General features: G+C 57.7%; 6 protein-coding genes across 6 annotated transcripts in view; 3 read left to right on the top strand and 3 right to left on the bottom strand.

Moving 5' to 3' along the window:
- Nucleotides 1-163: 163 nt before the first annotated feature.
- On the bottom strand, nt 164-2,440 carry P884DRAFT_275169 (Nsp1-like C-terminal region-domain-containing protein; the record flags this gene model as incomplete). Its single annotated transcript, XM_069442813.1, has 2 exons — nt 164-355; nt 464-2,440. The coding sequence occupies 2 exons, from the start codon at nt 2,438-2,440 to the stop codon at nt 164-166; spliced, it is 2,169 nt and encodes a 722-aa protein (XP_069300620.1).
- An 868-nt stretch (nt 2,441-3,308) lies between these two features.
- On the top strand, nt 3,309-5,175 carry P884DRAFT_267200 (uncharacterized protein; the record flags this gene model as incomplete). Its single annotated transcript, XM_069442084.1, has 4 exons — nt 3,309-3,381; nt 3,463-3,864; nt 3,962-4,281; nt 4,408-5,175. The coding sequence occupies 4 exons, from the start codon at nt 3,309-3,311 to the stop codon at nt 5,173-5,175; spliced, it is 1,563 nt and encodes a 520-aa protein (XP_069300619.1).
- A 180-nt stretch (nt 5,176-5,355) lies between these two features.
- P884DRAFT_327376 (P-loop containing nucleoside triphosphate hydrolase protein) lies at nt 5,356-7,555 on the bottom strand. Its single transcript, XM_069445535.1, has 3 exons — nt 6,772-7,555; nt 5,702-6,688; nt 5,356-5,642 (listed from the first exon to the last, which is right to left on the bottom strand). Exons 1-3 carry the CDS (start codon nt 7,290-7,292, stop codon nt 5,612-5,614), a joined length of 1,539 nt encoding a protein of 512 aa, XP_069300618.1. The 5' UTR covers nt 7,293-7,555; the 3' UTR covers nt 5,356-5,611.
- Nucleotides 7,556-8,084: 529 nt separating this feature from the next.
- On the bottom strand, nt 8,085-8,530 carry P884DRAFT_255577 (uncharacterized protein). The gene has a single exon (XM_069441001.1). The coding sequence runs from the start codon at nt 8,461-8,463 to the stop codon at nt 8,203-8,205; it is 261 nt and encodes an 86-aa protein (XP_069300617.1). The 5' UTR covers nt 8,464-8,530; the 3' UTR covers nt 8,085-8,202.
- A 1,709-nt stretch (nt 8,531-10,239) lies between these two features.
- On the top strand, nt 10,240-11,848 carry P884DRAFT_193220 (uncharacterized protein; the record flags this gene model as incomplete). Its single annotated transcript, XM_069437737.1, has 2 exons — nt 10,240-10,665; nt 10,754-11,848. The coding sequence occupies 2 exons, from the start codon at nt 10,240-10,242 to the stop codon at nt 11,846-11,848; spliced, it is 1,521 nt and encodes a 506-aa protein (XP_069300616.1).
- Nucleotides 11,849-13,700: 1,852 nt separating this feature from the next.
- P884DRAFT_255573 (adenylate kinase-domain-containing protein) overlaps nt 13,701-13,815 on the top strand; it is a 1,321-nt gene continuing 1,206 nt past the window's right edge. The window contains exon 1 of the mRNA XM_069441000.1: nt 13,701-13,799. The gene's annotated coding sequence lies outside the window, so the exon portion shown is untranslated. The remainder of the gene's footprint in view (nt 13,800-13,815) is intronic.

Genomic DNA, 13,815 nt, shown 5'->3' with positions numbered 1-13,815 from the left:
GCTGTGCCCACTTGTTCTGGCAGCATTGCATTCTTTCTCGCCGCTATACGTGCGAGCTCCCACCAACTAGCTGCCCCTCAAAAGATATACATGCGTATTCCCAACCTGATACCCTGACATTACAACCGTTCCCTTTTCTCACCTCTCAACCCTACGCCCTCAGTCATTTGTAGCCGCCCCGATACGATCGGTAAAAGCTCTCGGCCGCATCCGTTTCGGGGCCGGAAACGCTGGTACCCATGCTGCCACTCGCTTTTTGGGCCGCCAGGACTTTAGCCTGGAGAGCCGCAGCGTTACTGTCAATCCACTGTAGCTGGGCCAGATGCCCGTTGAGGACGCGGACAATCTGCGTCAACTGCCGGCGGGGTTAGCTTGGGTTATTCCCTCCTCCAGGGGGAAAGAAAGAGCGGAAGAGGGAGAAAAGAAAATGAAGAAAAGAAAATGAAATAAACAGAACACGTACCGGATCATCAGGCTTGTTGCCCTTGCTGAGAGTGCTCGACATGTCGTTAATCTCCTTGATCATCTTGGTCAAATCCTTGCCCATCTCATCCAACCGATCCGTCAGCTTCTCGGCCAGCTTGTACGTGCGCTCGCGTTCCTGGTCGGGCCCGGCCGCCTGCTCGCCCGTGGCTGTAATGCCGTTCTTGGCGAACAGCTCGTTCAGGTCCGCCTCGTAGCGGTCCAGCCAGGCGCCGAGCTCCTCCTGCTGGCTCTCGACGTTGCTTAGCTGACGATCGATTTCGGCATTGGCACGCTCCGCCTCGTAGGTGCTGGTGTAAAGCTTCTGGATCTTCTCGCCGTTTTCCACCAGCATGCGGTCCCACTCCGCTATCTTGGCCGCCTGCTCCTTGAACTCCTTCTGATACTTTGACAGATCAGTTGCCCACCGCGTGATGATCTCGTCCATCGTCTTATTCTTTAAACGTGGAAGCTGAGACGCGGGACCCATCGTCGAAGCCGAGAGCCCGGCGGTAGTGGTGGTCTTAGCATCCTGTGCCGGCGCAGCAGAGGTGCCGGCAGGCTTGGCGCCTCCGAATAGACCGCCGGAAGCCGGTGCCGCCGTGGTGGCCGTTGTGGTGGGCGCAGTGGTGGCTGCAGTGGCTGCAGTGGCGGCAGTGGCGGCAGGAGCGGATGTCGACGCAGGGGTAGTGGCCGGTCCGGTGGCAGAAGCCGCCTTGGCGAACAAGGAACCGGATGCCGCGGGAGCAGCCGAGCTGCTTGCTGGAGCAGCAGTCGTCGCTGGCTTCGAGCCGAACAGGCCCCCAGCCGCCGGAGTCGAGGTAGTCGGTGCGGTGGTGGCAGCGGTAGTGCCGCCAAAGAGGCTGGGCGTTGTTGTGGCGGATGAAGATGGGGGGGCCGTCGTAGTGGTGGTTGTGGTCGTGGCGGCGGTCGTAGAGGTGGCCGGGGCCGCCGTGGTAGCGGGGGTAGTGCCGGCAGCGCCTCCGAAGAGCGACTTTGCGCCGGTCGCTGGCGCAGTCGTGGCCGGAGTGCCGGTGCCAGATGTGGCAGCGCCGGTCTGGGCGCCGCCAAACAGCGAAGGGGTGCTCCCCGTGGCGGGCGTTTGGCTAGGCTTCGCGCCGAAAAGGGTGGACGTGCCGGCAGTCGCGTTGTTTCCGGATTGCGACTGCGCAGAGGTAGAAGCGGGCGTCGTGCTCTGGCCGAAAAGGCCGCCCGAACTGGAAGCGGGAGCGGCTGCCGGCTTGGTCGTCCCGAGACCACCGCCAAACAGACCACCGGAGGGCTTCGATGCGTCGGCTGGAGGGGCGCCAGCCGGCGTAGTCGAGCCGGCGCCTCCAAATAGCGGCTTCGACGGGGTCGCCTGGCCGCTTGTTGCTCCGGTGCTAGGGGTAGTTGAACCAAACAGGCCAGAACCGCCGGTGTTGCCGAACAGCCCCCCCGTCGTGGCGGTAGTGCTTCCCCCGGAGGGAGCCGTAGTGGTTATTGACCCAAAGAGACTACCAGTTGTAGCGGCCGGGGTGCTCGTGGCCGGGGCAGAGGTCGTGGTAGCAGGCTTATTGCCAAACAGACTCGGTGTCCCTGTGGGAGTCGCGGTGCCGGAAGCCGGGGTCGAGGTGTTGCCGAACAAGCCGCCCGAGGGCTTAGCGCCGCCAAACAAACCTCCTCCAGTCGAAGCTCCCGTAGTCTGACCAAACAGCGATGTGCCCGTAGTAGATGCCGTGGTTGAGGGCGTGGATGTGGCGCCCGCGTTGCCAAACAAGCTTCCCGTCTGGCCGGTTGTTGTTGTTGAAGACCCTCCAAACAGACCGCCGCTTGCCTGAGGTGTACTTGATCCGCTGGTTGCTGGTTTGGAGAACGAAAAGGGGGATGATGTCGAACCGGATGTGCCACCGAACAGGCCGCCGGAAGCTGGGGCAGTAGATGTGGTCGACTGGCCCGAGGCCGCGCTTGAAGCGGGTGTGCCGAATGAGAAAGCCATTTTGGCACTGAATACGACCGTCTAAGGACAGTCCGTGCAGCGGAGCAATCTGGTGCGTGCGAAGGCGCGGGATGGAATGGGTGAAGGTCGACCGAGTCTTGTTCAGCGTTACTGCTGCAGCTGTCCCGGGCGCGTTCGAGGCAGCGCAGGGCTCAAGAGCGCAGGCGAGAGATTCTTGCTGTGCGGTCGCGTCGATCCGGAGCAATTGAGTCGCCCGCCAATCTGTAGCAGTCAGTCTGCAAGATCAAAGGCCCGAGAGTACAGGATACAATATGGTGCAGGCAGTCGTCTGCACCCGAGTATCGCTGTGAAAGCTTTCTGTTTGCACGTTTCATCGACTGGGCCGATTTTTGGCAGCTGCCAGAACGCGCGCCCGACAAAAAGCTCGGTCAAGCCTCGCCCTGCGCGTAAGGCGCTAGGCCACAGGCCAAGCACGAGCCAAGCGAGGGAGAGCTGTGGCTTTCCCCCCCCACTACGGAGTAACTATTCCGTAAAAGCTCTGGCCCACCGCTGATCCACCCCTGTCTCGCCGCATGCCAGACCGTGACAGACCACTTGTCTGTAGAAATCAGGTTGAACAGGGTGTTGTGTTGCGCAGTCAGCCATGGTCTAGACTCCGGCTACAGATCACACGCTGATGCATTTCCCGATTTGAACGCACTCCAAGGGTTTGAGTGTCCATGCAGGGTGAGGCAACAGACCGATTTTTAGTCGTTCCTCCTCTTCGAGGAAACAAAGGCAGTTTCGCCCTCTTTTGCCGCGGTCAACCCCTCCTCCTCCTTAATAACTAAGTGGGCTTGCGGGTCGAACCACCAGCGATTGTGTCGTCTTTGAGCGAACATAGTTGCTGCTCTCTGAACAAGTCGCAATGTCTTCACGCCGCAACAGCCTCACGCCGCCGGAACGGCGAGACATAGTCGACCCCGGGGCTCATGAACTAGGTAATTTCATAGTTATAACATGCCACCTGCCCTCCGCTTCTTCTCCCCACAAGTCGGTGCTCGACTAACACGACCCCCCAGCGGAGGCATCCGACTCCGAAGAGCACTACTCCGACGCCCGCTCCGGGCCGATAACGCCCGCCAGAGCGTCACCTATTCCAAAGACCAGAGTCGAAAGGGTCGATGACAAGCCGGCGTATGGGGAAGTCCCTGGCACGCAGGCTTATCGCTTGAGAGAAGAGGATGCCGCGCCGGACGAGATCGCCATCATTCCCGATGCCGACGCTGCACCCGAACCCGAACAAATCCCACGATCCCCCACGCCTGGCGGATATCCCGTTCCGAAAACGGTGGTAGAGGAGGCGCCTGATGCGGAGGGCTCAGTGACGCATCCGGAGAACAGGCAGAGGCGCAAGTCGGATGCTCACCCGGACCTGGTGGTTAAGGCCGACGGGACGGTGGAACAGGGCAGAGCTGCAACTGGTACGGATGCGTAGCCTGATCTTTATGCCCAGATTGTCCCCCTTCGGTTTTCCTCCTACCAATTCATAGTTCGTATTGACTTGTTCTTTCTGCGTAGATCCTCCATTACCATCACCATCGTCTCTAAACGCCCCTGCCACGTCATCACGCACAAGGAGGAAGTCTTCGTCTGCTATGAAACGCTCTCCCTTGAGCCCCGGCTTGCCAGCCGCTGAGAGCGCTGTATATACCGAGGACGCGGATGACGATGATTCTGGGGACGAGTTTGACGACTTCGAAGAAGGGGGTGAGGACGGCGATTTTGACGATTTTGAGGACGGCTTCCAAACGCCGGCCCAACAACAACAACAACAACCACAACAAGCACCGCAACCGCCGCCCCCCCCTTCCGCCCCAGCAGCACCATCTCTCTCCTTCGTAAGCTCTCCATCCATACATACCTCCCTCCCTCCCTCCCTCTCTCTCTGTGCCACTCTCTCGCTCGCTCGCCCTCTTCTTACCTCGAAGCTATTCCAGTCACTAACCTTCTCGCCCTCTCTCCAGCCGATCCCCACCTTCGACGACCTCAGCCCCTCCGAGATCACCACCCTCACGGAACCTTACCTCGCCGCCCTCTTCCCTTCACCCTTGCAACAGCCACCGCTCCCGGCCCCCTCGGCAGGAGAGAACCCCGTCTTCCTCACCCCGCGCTCCGCCTCCCTCTGGTCGCAGCTCGTGGCCCCGCCGCCGCTGCAGCCGCCCGACTGGATCCGCTCGCGCATCCGCCGCCTCTTCCTCGTCTCGCTCGGCGTGCCGGTCGACCTCGACGAGATCCTGCCGGCCTCGTCCAAGCAGAAGAAGCTCGTGCTCCCGTCGCTGCACCGTACCACCTCGAGCGGGTCGCTGCGCAGGGCCTCGAGCGACTCGCGGGGGGCCGCCAAGGGGGCCGGGTCGGCCTCGGCCTCGGCCGGAGAGGGCGGCGGCAGAGACTCCCGCGCCGGTTCCCCGTCTGTGGGGGGCGACCCGACGTCCGCGTCGTCGTCCTCGCGGAGACGGAAGAAGGCGGACGCCTCGGCGCGGCAGCCCAGCCCGGAGCGGAGCTTCGATCTCGTGTCCGCACGGCAGATGTGCATGCTGACGGACGCTGCGCTGAGCGGCATGACGGATGCAGAACTGCGGGCGCATATCGCGCGGCTGGAGGCGACGCGGGAGACGGCCCAGGGGGTTTTGGCGTACTGGCAGAAGCGGACAGACGAGAAGATTGGGGATCGGGAGGCGTTTGAAGGCGTCATTGAGAATCTGGTCAAACATGCAAGGAAGGTGAGGAAGTAAAAAGGGGGAAATAGGGGGGGGGGGATTGCTTTTTAAAGTTGACACTACAAGTAATATTAGACGGAGGGAGGACGCAAGATGGGCAATTGGTATGAGCCTGCACTTACTATCATGCTCATCATGTTGGCGAGCATTCTTCAATCAGGTACCACTTGGAGAGACAGTCCGGGAACGCTGTGTGACTGAATACCACTCAATGTCTAACAACCCAACTTTTCCGCTGCTTTTCGTCTACCCATCCATTATTGCGTGAGACGACGAGCTATAGACCATGTTCATGCCCTCCACATCCTTGGTATGAATTCGCGCGCCATGCAGCCCAGCTAAACCTTTCTTTGCACATAACACAGACCCGGCAGGCCGACGACTCCCAAACCAACCCCTACGGCCGTCGTAGATCATGTCCCCTCGTTGCAGTCGTGGAAAAGGAATGCGTTTAGGAGCTGCTAGGCTCCAGCGTGACACCGCTGTGTACCACGTCAGTAACGCTGCCGCACTCGCACACCAACAAGGGGAGGAAACTTACGCCGCGATAGTAGCCCAGCCGATGAGACGCCAGTGCTTCTCGATACGTCTGCTGAGGGCGACCTTCTCGCCGATGTTTGTGCATGCAGGGCTTGTGAGCTGGAGCTTGGCGGCATCCTTCTTGATGGCCACCACCTTGGCACCGGTCGAGGTTGAGCCGATGTTGACCATGATGACCTCGTTCTTGGCCAGCTTCTCAACCTTGGCCTGCTTACCGTCCGCCGTGCGGACACCGAGCAGACGGCGGAGCAGGTAGAAGTTGACCTCGATCTCACTGTAGATCTCCGGAAGACGGCCCTTGAGGCCCAAGACGAACCCGACCAGACGATCGGCACGGCAGAGGGTCGGGTCGATGCGGGTACCAACACCGATGAGACCACCAGGGACAGCGTACTTGAGGTCGTTGGCCTCCGAGTTGAGCGAGACGATCCGACTGAAGATGGGGGTGCACTTGAGGTTGCCCTTGTCGTCGCGCGACACGATACCGGGGCGAATCTCGATTTCATCGCCGAGCTTCAGCAGACCGTGCAAGATACTGCCACCCGCGACACCACCCTTGAGCTCATCGATCTCGGCACCAGGCTTGTTAACGTCAAAAGACCGGATGACAATCATGTGCGGGTCCATCGAGAAATCCCTGGGAGGGATGGGGATGGTGTTGACAATGGCGTCATTGATGGCGTCGATATTGAACTTGAGCTGAGCCGAGATGGGGATAATGGGCGACTTGCCGGCGACAGTACCCCTAATGAACTTGAGAATTGATTCGTAGTGCTGCTTTGCCGCCTCTTCCCGCATGAGATCGACCTTGTTTTGGAGAATGATGATCTTGTCGAGTTTCATGATTTCGATGGCAGCCAAGTGCTCGGACGTCTGTGGTTGGGGGCAGGACTCGTTGCCGGCAATAAGCAGCAAGGCAGCGTCCATGACTGCAGCGCCCGACAACATGGTGCTCATCAGAATATCGTGGCCTGGGCAGTCCACGAACCTATTCGAAATGATCAGTAACACCGAAAACAAAATCGTACAAATCTGCTGCCCGCTATGCAGCACCGGGAAACGAGGCCTTACGAGACGTGACGCAGCAGCCTGTATGTTCCCGAGCAGCCCTCCCGTTCGCAAGGAGGGTCGACCTCCTTCTCGCTCTTGTAGCTGCGGTAGCATGTTGGCCGCGGGCACTCTGGGTTATCGCACTTGTAGATCTTGGCGTTGGCGTAACCGAGTTTGATGGTGATGTTGCGAATCAGCTCGTTCTTGAAACGAACAGTCTGCACACCGGAGATGGCCTTCACTACGGTCGACTTTCCGTGAGCGACGTGGCCGATGGTGCCAATATTGATGGTTGCTTGCCGCGCAATAATCTCAGGCGTCAGAGGATTCAGGGCCTTGATATCGAGGTCCTTCGGGTCTGTCTGGGGCGGCAGTGGTGGCCGCTGGACAGTGGGCGCAGGCGGCGCGGTCTTCTTCAAAGCGGGCTTGACGGGCCGCTCGGCGACCTCATTGTCCGAGTCGTGGGCATCAACCTGAGACTCGTTACCGGAGTCGGTGTCCGACTCGATGTCGTTGCCGTACTTATCGCCGTTGGATGCCATATTTGGGGTTGGTGACTCTTCCGCGGGGTAATGATTTTTTTTCGAGCCCCTCTAGATTCTTCGTTTCCTTCGTCTCGGCTCCGGATGGCGGGTTAGTGATAGTCGGCTCAAACACCTAGTGACGAAATGCACAAGGTCGCTGAGTCGCTGATGGGAAAGATATGGCTGCAAATAGACCGCTGGGGAGAATACCGACAGTTGATATTTCTCACGATTTTCGTGTGCAGTCATCGGCCTAACACTCAATCCTTGGCTTTGGGAGGTGGTGGTTGTGGCGCTAGTACTGATATGGCTAGTCGCTTCTGCCCCACGCTGATCGATAAAAGTGATAGCGAAACAACTGGGAGGAGAGGAGACATAAACTCACGACTCTTCGAACAATGTGTTCCAACCACTCCCTACCGGACAATGTCATGTGACCTCTCCCCATATAACCCTAACCCGCAACTACCTGCGCGCTCTCCAATTGAAGCCATCAGTGCTCAATCAATCTTACGGCCGCTGAATCGCTCAAAAAAGCCATAAAACTGCGAGCTGGCGAGCCGCTTTTTTTCTGACCAAGCAACCAGCCTGACTAAGCTGTATTGTCTACGTGTTTGAATGATTCAACAGCTGTAAGATAGATTGATCAAACTCTGATCGGGACTGGAAAGTGCGCGCATGTAGTTGCGGGTTAGGGTACACGTGGGAGAGGTCACATGACATTGTGGGGAAAGATGGGGGAGAGGCCCGAAAAGAATCGCTCAACGAAAGACTCGGCGAGCAAAACACCATGAAATTGGTGTGCTGTGTGTCAACAATGCCTAACGTATTTCTGATTGGCTAGTTAAATCCCGGACCTCAGTCCAGACGTTCTCGACATACAGCTGAAGGTCATGAATGCCTAATACAAGACTACTCTCTTGAGAACCTACAAGTGGATTGTGAAGAACAGAAGTCGAAATCCCAGTACCAACGGCGCCGTGATAACATTGTATGTACGAGGCTGGATTTCTTGTCTTATAGCGCGTAATTCTGATTGACTGCCGTTTGAGAGGCTCCGACACAATATGATCGCTCCTTGATCATTTTGGACAAAAAAAGGAAAAGAGCCGGAGAAGGGATAAAACGGAAGAAAAAGGGGAAAAAGAGGGAGAGAGGAAACTTTCGGGTTCTCGATTGCGATCATCATATCTATAGGTTTGCCACTTGAATGAGCGTGGTTTGTTACTGCCTGTGGTCAAACCTCATGGGAGCAGTAAACTGGAGACCTCGAGGGTTCACCATGCTCGCCTGTCCTACGGGAGCTTTTCTTCCTCTGGCAATTGCTTTAAGTACCACAAGGACGGAGTAGTAGTGTGCTCAGTTGCTGGAGCGGCAGAAGATGTCTGCCGCTGTGGGGCGCGGTTACCGCCCGCTGCATGACAAAGGCAAGTCTATCACGGCGATCTGATGTTTGATTGGCCATTAGTTTGGAGCAATCCAGGGCCAGAGGAAGCGGGCGTCGATCATTGGCGGCCCGGATGGCAGATGGTCGGCATGGGCGCGACGGCGCCTTCCTCTTGCCGCCCAACCGCAAGTGATTGTGCCCCTCCTTGCGCCGTTCCCCTCGCTTTCACGCTCCCCTTTCGCACTCATTTTCACATTTAATTCGGCAGACCTGGCCGTGGCTTCCAGCCGCCCTCATCCAATGAGGCTGCGCACTTGCATATGCGAGTCCTGGAATGCGACGAGATGGGCGCCAAGGGCTGATGTCCTCCGGTTCCTCTCAAGTCGGTCAATCTCCTTCCCTCCTTCGGAGCATGGGAGTGACTTGAAAGCATGGCCGATCTGCGGCCCCCTCGAGAAAGGGAAGGGAAGTGGTTCACGGGTCCAAGAGAAAACCTCTTGCTAAGTATTTGTGCATAGTGTTCCAGTACGTCCGGGCGGGAGGCGCTCCGAGACAGTACGTTCATGGACTAGTGTGTTCAGCGTCATTCTCGCCCATGTGTTCCGGTTCTGCCACACAGCCCTGGGAGCCATCAAGCTCGTTGTGTCCCCTGTCACCCGCCATATGCAAGAGCTTCGGCACACTGCTACCCCATGGCTCGTTGAACAAGACTGTTATTCTAAGAGGCCAGCCCCCGCTCCTGCTCTGCGAGACACATACATACACCCCTCCTCCCTCAATGTCTCTCCCAAATTATCTGCGCTAGAAACCCTCACTGTTTCGAGATCTTCGGCTTCCTCCTGTTGCTCCCTTCTGTTGTGAAGTCGGCCTCGACGAAACTCGCTCGCCGAGACAGGCAAAGCAGGAAATTGGCTCCTTCTCCCGAGCGCCCTCCTCTCTCCTGTAACCGGGACCTGCAGGCCGAGGCCGCTTTCCGGGCCGCCGAGATTTGACTAGCAACCATCCAGAGCCACCCCGTCACTCCGCTGGGCGTTTAAGTGCCCTTCGCGAGTCGCCGAGCTTGATTGGCACCTTGGCGCTCCGTCCTATCAGCGACTTCTTCCGCCCGGCACATCACAACCCCCTGCTCAGTGTAAGTGCTCACAGACTACACAAGCGTCTTGGGTCGAACCACCCGCTCATACCCCCCATGCACCAGCGGATCCCCTCTCGACTTGCTCAACGCGGACCTGGTGCGTTCCATCGGGTGGGCAGAGCGGCTATTCAAAACCATCACCACCCCAGAGGGCGCCGCTGCTCCGGGATCCCTCTTCCTTCTCCCAGCTGGTCTCATATCAAAACTCTTCCTTGATTTCCTTCGGAACCCCCCAAGCTTGCCACCGGCTTCAAAGTGCTTCCCACCTCGTGCCTGTCCCGCCGTGCAATGCTTGTGTTGAGGAAGTGAAGACAGGTCTCTTCCTTCCTCTGTTCTTTCTCTAGTATTTACTCTACACCCAAATCAGAAAGAAGAAAAAGGAGCAACAACATCAGTAACAAAGAACGCGACTGACTACGTATTCGACCCCGTTGTCGCCGACCATGGGTCTCGACGAGAAGAAGCGGCCAGCGGCCCTCAATCTCACGCCTGCCCGCACCATGTCGGCCACCTCGGTTTCCTCAACAGACTCCAACTCCACATCGTCATCACTAGCAAAGCCACCAAGAACGCCACGGTTCGCCGAAGCGACAGCCGTCCACTCGCCAGTTGAGCCGCAAAAGATGCCTTTCTCTGACAGGCCTCAGGAGTCCCAAGCGCAACCAGGAGATGTCGGTTTTGGTTATATCGGTGGAAACAGGGAATCAGTCGCCATGCCCACGGCGCCAAAGTCGCCACTGAAGAGCGCAATGAAGGTACCCGGGACGCCAGGTCGCGCCCTGCAGAACCCCCTGAGCCCGACTTTCAGGGAGGAGCAGATCTTGGAGGATAAAGAGAAGGCGACCGAGAAGGAGCAGGCAAGGGATCTGGTAAGCTAGCAAGCCCTTTCTCCCCCCCTTATCATGACCAGAGTCGGGACACAAAAGCAAGGCGGGGAGAGCTAACATCTTCTTCCAGAAAATCAAGATACGGGTGCGGATGGCCAAGTTTGCGCTCCGTGGGGTCAACTTCAGCTGCAGCCTGATCATCCTCGCCATGATCTCGTCGTCCTTTGCCATCTTCAACGCTACCAAGCACCTTCCGGCCATGAGCGGCCTGCCTCCATGGGCCGAGAACACCAACGCGTGGCCGCAGAAGGTCGTGCTGGCCTGCTCCTGCGTGTCGCTGCTGATCTGCATCGCCGTCTTCGTCGGCTACTGCCGCGGCGGCCACCGCAGGGCCGAGAAGGTGGGCGTCTACTACACCCTCTTCGCGGTCGGCTGGTTCATCTTCAGCATGGCCATGTGGGCCATGGCCGCCGGCGTGCTCCAGGTCAGCCGGAACAACAGCAACAACAAGGACATGTGGGGCTGGGCCTGCGTCGAGAACCGCCGGTCGACCCTGTTCCAGGACAAGGTGGACTACGCGCTGGTCTGCCGCCTGCAGGACTGGACGCTGATCTGCATCATCATCGAGCTGGTCGTCGAGGTCATCAGCATCACGCTCTACAGCATCGTCTTCTACCGCTACTGGTCCAAGCGCAAGCTGCGCAAGTCCATGGACATGCGCGACAAGGCCCGCTCCGACCTCTACCTCGCCCAGCTCCGCACCCAGTCGGCGCCCAACACGCCCGGCTTCGGCCCCAAGTCGCCCGCCTTCTCGCAGTACGCCCTGTCCCCGCGCTTCCCGCCGTCGGCCTACAAGTCCCTCAACGACATCGACGAGGATGCCTCGCCCTTCACTCCGGGCGGCAAGCGCCTGATCGTACCCCAGTCGTCCTTCTCGCCCGCCCAGGCCGGCTTCAAGCTCCAGGCCCCGCCCGCCAAGGCCAACCCGGCCACGCCGGCCACGCCCAAGGCGGGCTACAAGCCGCCCGCCGCCGCCGACTTGTCGCCCTCGACCGCCACCGCCGTCGCACCCGCGCCCCCGGTCCACGTCAACGAGCCCGCTCCTGTCGCCGAGGGCGAGCAGCAGTATGAGGCCGTCCCCATCCCGGGCGCCTACGCCGGGCAGGTCATCAAGAGCCCGCCGCCGGTGCAGACGACCTTTAACCTTCCGGGGCGGAGTGATTAAAGTGGACTGACATGTCCATTTCATTCCTTTACATTCTTTCTTCTTTTTCTTCTTCTGTGGATCTGCTGCCGCGGCTCTACCCCGTACTTTCCGGGTTTCATCTTTCCTTTATTTTTATTTTTCCGTGTGTTTTTTTTTCTTTCATCCCCTCTTCTTATCTCTGAGCTTTGCTGGACATTTCGTGGCGTTGTGGGCAAATACCAAACAAAGCGGGCTGGAACTCTTTCGACTGTGGACTGGGCGACTTAGGTCTCTAATATGTTGCTGCTGGGGCATGTTATATCAGTAGCGCTCGGCATTGGCAATGGCGGAGGGTCGGCGGACGACGACAACAATGAGTGGATGAGAGTCTAGACCGATACCGAGATCCGAATAGGAATACCGTTGGTCAGTCAACTCAGCCGTCCTTGACTTTGTCGTGAGCCGTGGTCCGAGACCGGCCTCGCCCGTGTTTTTCACCCCTTTCTTCCACGCGTTTCGTGTATGTGTTGACCCCGAGTGAACGAGGTGCCCACGATTCCTCACATAACCCTGGACCAGGTTTGCTCCAGTTTGATGGGCACCCCAAAATGACCTTGTTCTCGGCCTTGACCAGACCAATACGGAAACCAACTAAGCACACGCCCTCAGCGCAGAAACCACTATAGCATTTAGTAGAAATGTGACAGCATCTTCGATACCATAAACATAATAACCGTGCTATTTTCCGCGGTGCTAGTGCAGTGATGTTGATAACCCTAGGGTCTAGGTGGTTCCATTCTATAGAATAAGATATGATGGTGCGCTGTTTACGCTGGATACGTGTGGAGCGCAGGGAAGAAGAACAAAGAGAAAATAAGAGGAAAAATAAAAGGAAAAAAAAAGAAATGTAATCGGAAAAAAAAGAGGGAGAGAAATGAGCGGAGAGTTTGAGAATGGAGACCTTTGTCCAAACTGTAGCTGCGGCGGAGGGTTGTTAAAAAGAGTCTCCAGGGGCAGTAACTCGTGTAAATGGCCTTGCAAAGACTGCTTGTTTTAAGCTTAAAATTGTTTCGCCGAGTAAAGAGATTGGTTAGTTTCGACTTTAGGAGAGTCTGTAATAGGTAAGTGTAATCTGTAACTATATCTTAGACTGCTCCTAATGCTGCCAACCCATTTAAGGGTATTCGTATGACTATTGATGAGCGTGTAAAGGTGATTACGGATTTACTGCGTACTGTGTAGAGTACGGATTACTCATTACTCGAGTACACTATACACTATGTGCGACGAAGATGGCTTCGTCCCCCGACTTGATCTGCGATCAGCGGCAGTTTTTGGCTCCAAGCAGGGACCTAGCGTACCCCTGTCCCAGCCGAGACGAGATGACATTAACAATTCTTTATTAAATTTCCTAGCACTAACGTTACTTGTATTTTCCTCTCAGGCGCCCCCTGGCTCAGCGAAACGAGTGATATACGCAGATAACTCTGTACCGACCCCGAAAAGCGAACGGTCAGCTGCTAGCGTACGAGAGACGACGGCCTGATCACGCGGTTGCTAGAACAAATCGAGCGGCTACCGACACCCCGCGTCATCGTGCATATCGAGTTGCAACGCCTCCCTTGGAAAAAAAACGCGACAATGGCCACAGCTGCTTCCGGGCGCCAAGCTTGGCGCCAATTGATGCGCAACATCCCCCGCGGGCCCGCGTCGAGCCTCTCGAGGCCGCAGCAACAACAGCAGTACCGTTTCGTCTTTGGCCGACAGCTTTCGTCCGGGACACGAGCTCCCTCCGGCCGAGCGACCGCGCGATCTCCGTCGTCCCCCTCCTTTCTGAGCCAGCAGCCGCTCGCGCAACGCTCCTACAGCTCCGGTTCGCAGGGGAAGAACACCCCGCCACGAAACGACCAGCAGATCAAGTTTTGGCCCTTTTTGGTCGTCATTGCTCTGGGATCCGGGGGATATATCCTCTTGGTGAACCGGCGGAAAGGTGAGGTTTGTCGCGG

This window comes from Thermothelomyces heterothallicus, assembly GCF_042370625.1.
Source record: "Thermothelomyces heterothallicus CBS 202.75 unplaced genomic scaffold P884_scaffold_3, whole genome shotgun sequence".
In the NCBI taxonomy this organism is placed as follows: Eukaryota; Fungi; Ascomycota; class Sordariomycetes; order Sordariales; family Chaetomiaceae; genus Thermothelomyces; species Thermothelomyces heterothallicus.
Note: the sequence above shows the minus strand (reverse complement) of the source record. Positions and strands in the feature narration are given on the sequence as shown.